The 10,534-nt window shown below is 56.5% G+C and overlaps 1 protein-coding gene across 1 annotated transcript; it reads left to right on the forward strand.

The window, feature by feature from the left end:
* The first annotated feature begins 1,443 nt into the window (after nucleotides 1-1,443).
* On the forward strand, nucleotides 1,444-8,675 carry ACSF3 (acyl-CoA synthetase family member 3). Its single transcript, XM_049786297.1, has 9 exons — nucleotides 1,444-2,100; nucleotides 2,601-2,756; nucleotides 3,390-3,544; nucleotides 3,842-3,987; nucleotides 5,035-5,147; nucleotides 6,109-6,235; nucleotides 7,565-7,699; nucleotides 7,969-8,080; nucleotides 8,519-8,675. The coding sequence occupies exons 1-9, from the start codon at nucleotides 1,450-1,452 to the stop codon at nucleotides 8,649-8,651; spliced, it is 1,728 nt and encodes a 575-aa protein (XP_049642254.1). The 5' UTR covers nucleotides 1,444-1,449; the 3' UTR covers nucleotides 8,652-8,675.
* The last annotated feature ends 1,859 nt before the right edge of the window (nucleotides 8,676-10,534 follow it).

Below are 10,534 nucleotides of genomic sequence, written 5' to 3' on the forward strand. Positions count from 1 at the left end.
CCGTAAACAATTCTTGTCAGCTCCCCTGGATGTACAGATTCCATGGGCAGCCTCTTGTAGACAAAGTCTGTGGACAGCGCCCAAAGGTGGAAAGAGCCATGTATTGGTGCTCAGTGGAGGAGAGAAGCGGATGGGGCTGGAGGGCAGTGCTCCAGGCAAACCAGGCAGGGAGAGCACTGGATGCAGGGCCAGTCCATGTTGGATGTGGCCCCATCAGCCATGACTTCTTTGTGGCTCACTCACCTCCTCTCCCCTCACTTTCACTCCCTGCTGGCCTGTGGAGCCCATGCAGAGGGCACTGCCCACAGCCCTACTGGCAGCCTAGATCTCTCACTGGTACCCTAGTAGGCTACTCTATACTTCTTGGGCCACCACAGTGATGCTTTATTTCTGCAGGAGGAGCAGAGGCCCTGGATGTGGGTGTGTGAACAAGCATTCTCACTGCTTCATGCTGTGCTCAGTGCTTAGTGCCTGGGCTCCAGGCTTGTTACTGCTGCTCTTGTTCTTTGGGGCCTGCATCAAGCACCAAGTTCTGATAGCTTCTGTCCACTCTGGGAGTCTGTTACTTGACATTTCTGTGTGTTCTCGAAATCTTTAAACATTTTCTTTGTTTTGGTGCCGCACCTGACAGTACTTTTGGGACCATATGGATACCAGGGAGTGGGTGTCTAACCTCGTTCAGCTGTGTGCCAGGCAAACACTCCACCCACTGTGCTATCGCTCTGGCCCTAAACTTATTTTCTAGTAGGAGCACACCTGATGGTCCTCTAGATTCTGCTCAGGAGTGAACCTTGGCAGTGCTTGGGGAACCATTTGTGCTCCAGGGATGGGACCAGGTTCAGTGAGATACAAGAAAAGTGCCGTAACCCCTGTACATTTCTCTGTTCCTGAAATAGAAATTGTAATGCAAAGGCCAAAGTGATAGCATAACAGATAGGGCATTTGCCTAGCACATGGCCAACCTGAATTCCATTCTCAGTGTCCCATCTGGTGCCCCAAGCACTACCAGGAATGACCTGAGAGCGTAGAGCCAGGAGTAAGCCCTGAGCACTGTTCGGTGTGATCCAAAAACCAAAAAATATATATCTTTAATAAAATTAAATTAAAAGGGGCCCGGAGAGATAGCACAGCGGTGTTTGCCTTGCAAGCAGCCGATCCAGGACCAAAGGTGGTTGGTTCGAATCCTGGTGTCCCATATGGTCCCCCGTGCCTGCCAGGAGCTATTTCTGAGCACACAGCCAGGAGTAACCCCTGAGCACTGCCGGGTGTGGCCCAAAAACAAAAACAAAATTAAATTAAAAGGTGACGTGCTGGGCATCCAGATTCTCAAGATGGGGCCTCCCGTGTTTCCATAGATGAGAAGAGGCCTCTTCTCTGGGGTCTCCGATTCCTCTCCGGGCTCAAGGGCTGACCGGTGCTCCCTCCCCTGTCTTGCACAGGTCACCCGCCATGCCACCCTACCTGCTCATGTCCTTCAGGCCTCTGACCTATGCCCTGGCCTCCTCCTGGCGGCGGGTAAGCCGCAACCTACATGTGGCACCCACTGCCCCGCCGGACCAAAACGCCCTGGTATTCACTCGTGCCCTGGCCTTCAAGGACAGGCTGGCCTTGGTGGACTGGCAAGGCCCACACACCTACAGGCAGCTGTACTGCCGCAGCCGGCGCCTGGCACAGGAGATGTGTGCGCGGCTCCGGTGTGCAGGCGGGGACCTGGGTGAGGAGAGGGTGTCATTCCTGTGTGCCAACGATGCCTCATACGTGGTGGCTCAGTGGGCGTCGTGGATGAGCGGGGCGGTGGCCGTGCCCCTTTTCAGGAAGCACCCTCTGGCTGAGATCGAGTACTTTGTGCGCGACTCCCGAAGCGCGCTGCTCCTTGCAGGCCCCGAGTTCCATCAGCTACTCGGCCCCCTGGCCCAGAAGCTGGGCATCCCGCTCCTGCCTCTCTCATCCGAGGCAAAGCCAGATGAGAAGGACGATGACGATGAAGAGAAGGTGCCTGAGCGGGACTGGCAGGACCGGGGCGCCATGATCATCTATACCAGTGGGACCACGGGGAGGCCTAAGGGTGTCCTGAGCACCCACCGCAACATCAGGGCGGTGGTGAGTGCCAGGGAGGGATGGAATCGGCTGGGAGGGGGGGCGCTTATCAAGGGCGCCTATTGGGCTGGTCTCATCAGGGCGGAGCCTATGGGTGAGCTGGGCCTTATTAGGGGGAACTGTGAGTGGATGGGGGGCCATTACTGGAGTGGATCCTTATTGGGGCAGTTCCTGTGGGTGGGCAGGTTATTATTAGGTCAGAGCCTTGAGTGGACGGGGCCTTATTGGGCAGGGCGTTAGGTAGCTATACCTTATTGGGGTGAGTCCTATGAGTGAGAGGCCTTATCAGTGTGGTATCTGTGGGAGAGTGGGGCTAGAAATAGGAACTGTGGGCAGGGCTATGTGAGAGGTTATTGGTGGATGGGCCAGAGGCAGGCCTCTTGATAGGCAGGGCCGTGGGTAGGGCATTTGCCCCTTTGCTTTGGGGGACAGTTCATGTATCCCATCCACCAAGCCTGAAGCACAACCAACACAGGTTGAGGCTATGCCTGCCCATGCTACAGGTGACGGGGCTGGTGCGTTCATGGGCGTGGAGCAAGGACGACGTGATTCTGCATGTGCTCCCACTGCACCATGTCCATGGCGTGGTCAACAAGCTGCTCTGCCCACTCTGGGTGGGTGCCACCTGCGTAATGCTCCCTGATTTCAATGCTCAGCAGGTGAGTATCTGGGGCTGCCGTTGCTGGATCATCCCTGGGTCACACCTCTCTGGGGCCTGTGTCTCTAACCTTTTATTCCCTCCTGAGCTGTTGGCCACTCTGGGGGGCAGCTCCCTGGCAGGGATCGTGGCTGGCTGTGCCAGGAAACTGGCCACAGTGGCTTTTTTTGTGGCCGGGGTGATCCTTGAGGGTATTGGTTGAATTTGACAAGGTTGGGCAGCCAGGACCTCTGTCAACCCCTCTATCCTGCACTCACTGCAGAGGTGTCTGACAGCAGATCAACTGTGAGTACAGGACTAGGTGGAGCTGGGGGTCCTGGGCAGGAAGAGAAAACAGTGGGGAGGGCAGACAATGGGCACAGAGGTGGCTGATCTCTGATGAGGGTGTGTCCTGAGCCTGGGGTGGATCAATACACTGAGCTGGGGTCCCCACATGGTCCCTGTAGTGCTCCTCCCCAGTTTCATGTCCTGCCTGGTGAACTCTGCCTAGCCTTCCCCCACTCCCCACTCCTCTGTCTCACTCTCCTATGAAAACCCTGGGTCCCCTGGCTCCATTCTGACCTGTCGCCTAATAGGGTGTGGTGTGCACCTGGGCCCCACCCCAGCTTGTCTGTCTCTTGCTTCTCTGTTCCAGGTCTGGGACAAGTTCCTGAGCTCCGAAAGCCCCCGTGTGAACGTATTCATGGCCGTACCCACCATCTACGCCAAGCTGATGGACTATTATGACCAGCATTTCACCCAGCCACATGTCCAGGACTTCGTGCGGGCTGTCTGCGAAGAGAAGATCCGGTGGGTGAGACACAGCAGCACTGCCTGCTCTACCTCTGCTCCCACCCGATCACCTGTGCCTAGCAAGGCAGCTACCAGCGACACTATATGCCTGTGGGCCCCAAGCTTGTGCTCCTCTGCCCCTGCCCAGATTCTGGGCACTCCAGGAGTGGGACCCACACAGGGGTGTGGACAGTCATAAATATGGAGTGCCCTAGGGTGTGACCACTCACAGATGAGAAGAGGGTGTGGTGTGGTCAACAGTGGCACTCGATGCCTGATGTACAGTGGTCGGTTGTGTCCTGCTGTACCTGGCAGGTTGATGGTGTCAGGCTCGGCGGCTCTGCCTGTGCCCATGTTGGAGAGGTGGCAGCGCATTACAGGCCACACACTGCTGGAGCGCTATGGTATGACAGAGATCGGCATGGCCCTGTCCAACCCCCTGCATGGGACCCGCCTGCCAGGTATGTCCAGAGCACGGGGCTAGCACACTCTGGGCTGCCCTAGGTGATGCCTTCTCCCCGTGTAGACCCTCCTGGGGACCATATAGAACTGAGGGTGAGTACCTATACTGCACTATACACCCAGACTAGCCTCTGGCCAGGTCAGAACCAAGCCACAGCGAGGAAGGTCCCTCAGGCACTGTGCAGGGGTCCCTGCCCTGGCTTCTGCCATATTTTCTGTCTTGGTCCTGGCCCCCCTCCTGCAGGCTGGCAGGGCTCCAGATTGAGCACATGCCAGATTGAGACATGCTGCATGTCCCCCCACTCTGGACTCCGCAGAGTTAAAAATGGCATTCAGGGTTCAGCATGGCTGGGGCCTGATGCAAGGCTGGGCACAGACCTCACTGTGTGTACCCCTTCAGGCCATCCCTGACACAGCCAGTGTCTTGGGTTCCCCAGCTCTGCAGACCCAAGTGGCATAGACTCCAGCTCTGAGTCTTCAGCTTCCTAGGATCTTGAGTGCCTGGCATCCCAAGCTACAGGCAGAGCTGTGGAGGCAGCTTCCCTAGGCTCTGCCTCCATTCTCACATGGGACCATAGGAGCTTCTGGTGTTTCACAGAACATGAGGATATGTAGGCAGCTCTTCTGGCTCAGCTTCTGGGGGTGCAAGGTTTCTTTTCAGATCCTGTGAACTCTGCCCTTCCTGCAATTCAGCCATCAGTAAATACATCATCAATAGGTTTATTCATAATAGATCCTCCCATCTGTAGATTCACAAGTAGATCTGTTCACAATACTCACACATTAGTAGATCCACCCATAAGTAGATCCATCCATAATAGATCCTCCCACCAATAGTTATATCCATAATAGATCCACCCATCAATAGACCTACTTATCTGTCCCTCATCCCCCAACGTTCTTCCCTCCGCTGAAGATGCCCATAGAGCTGCCCACTGCCAGTGACCAACAGCAGCCCCAGACACTCGGTACCCAGCCTTTAGGACTCTTGTGTTGACCCTGTCTTGGGAACATATGAGCCCTAACACATCCTCCTGTTCCCATAGGCTCAGTAGGCACCCCACTGCCTGGTGTCCAGGTCCGCATCGTCTCTGAGAGCCCCCAGCAGGATGGCTGCCAGTACGTGCTGCATGCTGAGGGGGACGAAGGGGGCACCCAGGTGAGTCCCCAGTCAGTTGGAGGGTCCCCCTGCCAGGCTGCTTCTGTCTCAGAGCCCCAGGCCCTGGGCATCAGCTGCCCTATGACTGTGTGGGAGCATATGCAGGGGGTAGGAGGTGGGGATGCCCTGGTTTCACAAGTGCCCAACAAATACCCTATTGCCTACTCACTGGCCCTGCCCATAGGCCTGTCTTAGACCCTCCAGGCCACAGGGGTGAGTTTGGGGAATCTACTTGCTGGGGACAGGATGGGGCCTTTCATTTGATACCTGTTCCCCTCCCCCAGCATTGGCAACACCAGACTGTCTCCTCTTTCCTCTTCATCAGTCCCAAATGGCCCCTGACTCCCTTCAGAGCAACTCCTTGACTCCAGAATAGTGGGAAGTGGCTTACAGAGGGTCAGGGAAATTTTGGGTTCCTTGGTTTCCTTCCATCCTGGGCAGAGTATCTGGAACAGGGTGTTGGCTCTTGAATGCCATCTGCTCTGGGGAATGCCCTCGGGGCTGCTCTGTCTGCCCTGGCTGTTGAGGCCTGCAGGACCTGCTCTTGCCCTGCTGTATTCTGCATGTCTGACCTGGCTACCTCTGTCCATGTATCTCTCCCCTATGGCCCTGGGCACTTAACTCATGGCTCATCTGGACGGATCCTGCCTCCATGTCGTGAGGCCTAAGGCACTGGCTGCCATGGCTGAGCTGTCCGGATAGCCCCTCCATGCTGATCTCATCCTCCCCAGTATTGTACATTCCCATGAGCCTCTGTTGGGGAAGACCCTCATCCCCCGACTCTTGATGTCCTGGTCATCAAGCCAGGGCTGACCCTGATGCCTCATCCTAACTGCGGAGGGCCCATGTAGGGAACCAAGTCTGGGACCAAAGAACTGGGGCCTGTGCACAGGGAGCAGTGGGGAGTCTGGTGTCTGGAGCACTCTTGGGTGCGGGTGCAGTTCAGAATTCCTTTGCCCAGGTGCTGCCTGGCTTCGAAGAGAAGGACGGAGAGCTCCTGGTGCGGAGCCCGTCTGTGTTCCGTGAGTACTGGGACAGACCCGAGGAGACACGCCGTGCCTTCACCCCCGACGGCTGGTTCAAGACAGGTAGGAGCCAGCAGTGTCCCCTAGGTGCCAGTGGAGGAGAGCCTGCCCCTCTGATTGCCATCTCACATGCTGAGCATCTCTGTGCCCAGTGCCCAAGTCCCCTGCAGTGGCACCTGGGGATGAGAAGGTGGAAGGAGCAGTCTCTTTCCAGCTTGTCTGGCCCATGACCTGCTTGATTCAGAGGTTGGTCATGGTTTGGGAACAGCTGTGGGCCTGGTGGGGGAGTCAGTTGGGGTAGGAGCCCAGGGGGGCCAGGACATAGCCAGGGTTCATGAAGGGATGCTTGTGTATATATGTGTGTGTGTGTGTGTGTGTGTGTGTGTGTGTGTGTGTGTGTGTGTGTGTGTGTTAGGAGCCCTATTCAAGATGAATATCTTTGTATTAATTATGGTAAAGAGGTGTCTTTAGGAGAAAACGATTCCGAAATCCCTTTTAATTTCATTGTAATGCGCTGCAAACAGGAAGGAGTGTTGAGTTTAATTGGCTCTCTGGGGAAGGCCTGGTCACAGGCCATTAGCAACACAGTGTAGAAGCTCTCTCACAGCTGCCACCCCTGCAAGAATGGGGCCAAGCTGGTTTAACCCTTCCTTGGCTGACTCCTGAACTGTGCAGGGAACATGGCAGAGGGTCTGGGTTAGACTCCTGTCAGGTTCGAGGCCTGGGTGGGGCCAAAAAACCTCACTGGGAAGGGCTGGATAACTCTGCGGGTCCCTGCTGCTGTGAGGGGCAGGGGTGGGGGGCAGGGATGGAGTTCAGGGGGCTATGACCCGTCTCCCGTGGGGCAGCCTTTACCTCTAGATGAGCTCACAGATGTGGGGGGTCCTGTGTAGCCCCAGTGGCCTCTGCCCTCCTGTCTGCCCAGTGATTCCATCCTGAGTCAGCTTCCCATGGCTGAGACTTTCAGGGTCTGGCACACAGCATCTGGTACACCCCTCTACACACATACATGCATGTGCTCCTGGGAGCATCCCCACCTTGTGTACTCCTATGTGTTTAGCTCAGTCTCTCAGCCCCAATGGCCCTTTCCCAGGGGCCCCCTGGAGGTGGCCCAGACTCCACAAGGTAGCGGGTGCCTGGAGGCCTCCAGGTCTCACCTGTGTGACTGTGAAGCCACAGGACTGCCCCCCCCCTTCCTCAGTGATACCCTAGGGGTCCCTGGGGACTCTATAGGGTCTGCAGGGATAGAAGCCCCCTGGACACAACCTCATGCCTGCTACTGGGTGCCCCAAATCGCCCAATAGCCCCAAGTTCTGCTGGTGGTCTGCTCCTATTTGTGTTGCTGGTGGAGCCACCCTAGGCTGGGCCCTCAGGTGACAGAGTCTATCCCAGGAGACACCGCAGTGTTCAAGGATGGGGCCTACTGGATCCGGGGCCGCACATCTGTGGACATCATCAAGAGTGGCGGCTACAAGATCAGCGCCCTGGAAGTGGAGCGCGTCCTGCTGGGACACCCCAGCATCACCGGTGAGCCCGCCTTGGTCTTCTTGTCCTCAAGGGTTGGGCAATGCATTCCCTCCAGCCCTGTCCCCTTGTGGGAGGCCTCACCCTGTACACCTCAAGTCCACCTATCCAGCTCTTATGTATCTGCTTGGTGAGTGACCATGAGCTGCTACTGATCTGGTGGACAGTGTCTGAGCTGCACTGTGTATGCCTGGGCCACAGCAGAACCTACACAGAGATGCCAGAGACCCTGCCTCTACCCTCATTATGGTCCCTGTCTCTCCTCACCCCAGATGTGGCTGTGATTGGTGTCCCTGACATCACCTGGGGCCAGCGGGTGACAGCAGTGGTCACCCTGAAGGATGGACACTCCCTGTCCCACCAGGAGCTCAAGGCATGGGCACGGTGAGGACTGGGCAGCAGGCAGCAGATACTGGGCAGTGGGCAGACCACCCACCATCATCCCTTCTGGGCCCATGTCAGTGTCATGCAGTGAAGGGCTATGTGGCCACCCTGTTGCACATATACTCACACACATACATATATACTTCTCACATACACTCACACACTTACACATATATACACTCACCTATATACACTCATAAACTTACATACACTCACACACACACTTGCCCATGGCCAGGCCCTTTGGCGTCTTTCCGAATGTCAGAGTAGCTCCTAGCACTTTACCATATGCCCTTGGCTCCAGCTGAGAGTCAGCATTACCCCAGGGGCAGCTTATGCTGGGTGGGCATTCTGGGACACTTCTGGCTATGGGGGTGGGGGATTTAGAAGCTGCCCAGATCCCTGAGGAACAGCATGGCTGAGTCCCTTGTCTCACAGGGAAAGGCTTGCCCCCTATGCTGTCCCCTCGGAGCTGCTGCTGGTTGGGGAGCTGCCACGGAACCAGATGGGGAAGGTGAACAAGCAAGACCTGCTGCGACACTTCTACCCTGAGCAGGGCACCAGCCCATGAGAGAGGATGGGACAGCTGACCAGAGGCCCCGTTAGAGAGCACAGCTCAGCCCCTGGTCTCTGTGAATGGGCAGGGAGTGAGGGGCCTGTGTGGGGTGTTGGCGCCCGGCCTGGACCTGCCTTAATGGAGCTCCAGGACACCTGACACGGCAGTGACAGCCCATCAGGTGCCAGGCACCCCAACTCAGCCCTGCACCCAGAGCAGAGTCTGGAAGCTTTGACACTCCTGGGCTCCAACCTCTCCTGCAGGCTCCCTTCCCTCTTCTGTAATGTTCTGTGACTAGGCAGATGCACGAGAAACAAACATGCCAGGCCTAGCAGAGGACCCTTCCACCTCTGTGTGGCCTGTGAGTCCTCCATGTGTTCTCTTGAGGGACCCCGGCAGTGCCAAAGATACAAATGCCACCAGGGGGGCTGGACTTGGCATTGTGATGCTGACACCATCCCTCTGGCCAAGGGTGGGGCCTGTCCCCACAGTGTGCATTGTGCTGCCCAGCAGACACACACCTATCCCTGCTCACATTCAACCCACAGATCCACGGCCACTCCAGTTAGGTGCTAGGCAGGCACTCAAGTGGCCAAGCATATGCCCTGGATTTGACCTTCACATCACAGAGCAGCACCACGACGATTAAAACACGACTTTGAAAAACACTTGGGACCCGTCTATCTCCTCATGAACTTGCCTGACCCATCAGCGACGTGAAAGTGTCTTGGGTCTTCCAGAATGTTCTGTCCTTTGGGAGCTGCTGTCAGCACTCATACACCTCACACCTTACACCGGTCTCCTGGAGTGCCATACCCTTGCTGAGACCTGCAAGGGCCTGTCTGCAGCTTCTGGGCTTGGAAGGGTAGGGGGTTGGGTGGTGTTGCAAGGGGGGCTAGAAGATCCAGGCTCCTCAGGAGCCTTGTAACATAGTGGGGAAGTCCCTGCCATGCACAGCCCACCAGCCCTGTGTTCTAGGATAGGCCTCTGTGGTCTGTCTACCCAGATGTGTCAGTCTGGCCCATCTGGAGAACAGAGGGAGAGTTCAGCACTCCTTCCCGTTTGTAGCTCATTACAATAAAATTAAACTGGATTTTTGAATTGTTTTCTCCTAAAGACACTTCTTTACCATAATTAATACAAAGATATTCATCCCAAATAGGGCTCCCTAACACACAAACACACCTGCCCACCTGAGGATCAGCCCCACCCATTCTGCAGTAGCGTTGGGGTCAGCCCAGCAGTTGACCTTGCCACACCTACCAGGCTGGCCCAGGTCAGGTTTTGTGTGTGAGCAGGTCATGGGGATGCTCTTTCTGCTGCTAGTGGTTGGACCTGGGTGGTAGGGATGGGGCCAGGGCAGGATCTGCCTGTGCCCCGGAACCCCACCATCTCCCCTCATGCCCAGTTCTTCCCTCCTCTGTCCCCCTCACCTCATCCACCCCTTCCTCTATCCCATCATTTGTGTCTGCACGTCCACCCCTGGTTCTTTTTTTTTTTTTTGGGCCACACCCTGTGACGCTCAGGGGTTACTCCTGGCTATGTGCTCAGAAGTTGCTCCTGGCTTCTTGGGGGACCATATGGGACGCCGGGGGATCGAACCGAGGTCCGTCCTAGGCTAGCGCAGGCAAGGCAGGCACCTTACCTCCAGCGCCACCGCCCGGCCCCCACCCCTGGTTCTTGCTGTCCTTCCATCCCTACTTCTCTGTCCCAGGCACAGTTCCCTCATCAGCCTCTGTTGCTGCAGCGACACTGCCCCCTGCTGGTCGCAATAGGACATTATGTGAGGAATGGCTCCTTGAGAGTTAATGTCAACAGCGAAGGCCAAGGTCCCATGCTTTCTGTCAGCATGCTGGGACAGAGGACAGAGCTCATGCAGACTTAGCCCAGAGCCCACC

Source organism: Suncus etruscus, chromosome 14 (genome assembly GCF_024139225.1).
Source record: "Suncus etruscus isolate mSunEtr1 chromosome 14, mSunEtr1.pri.cur, whole genome shotgun sequence".
Lineage (NCBI taxonomy): Eukaryota > Metazoa > Chordata > Mammalia > Eulipotyphla > Soricidae > Suncus > Suncus etruscus.

What these genes read in the sequence shown, in the direction of transcription:
- ACSF3 (XM_049786297.1), top strand. Translation starts at nt 1,450, where the DNA reads ATGCCACCCTACCTGCTCATGTCCTTCAGGCCTCTGACCTATGCCCTG. An exon ending in ACCGCAACATCAGGGCGGTG is followed by an intron (nt 2,101 to 2,600) that starts GTGAGTGCCAGG and finishes CCCATGCTACAG; the next exon opens with GTGACGGGGCTGGTGCGTTC. An exon ending in GGGACACCCCAGCATCACCG is followed by an intron (nt 7,700 to 7,968) that starts GTGAGCCCGCCT and finishes TCCTCACCCCAG; the next exon opens with ATGTGGCTGTGATTGGTGTC.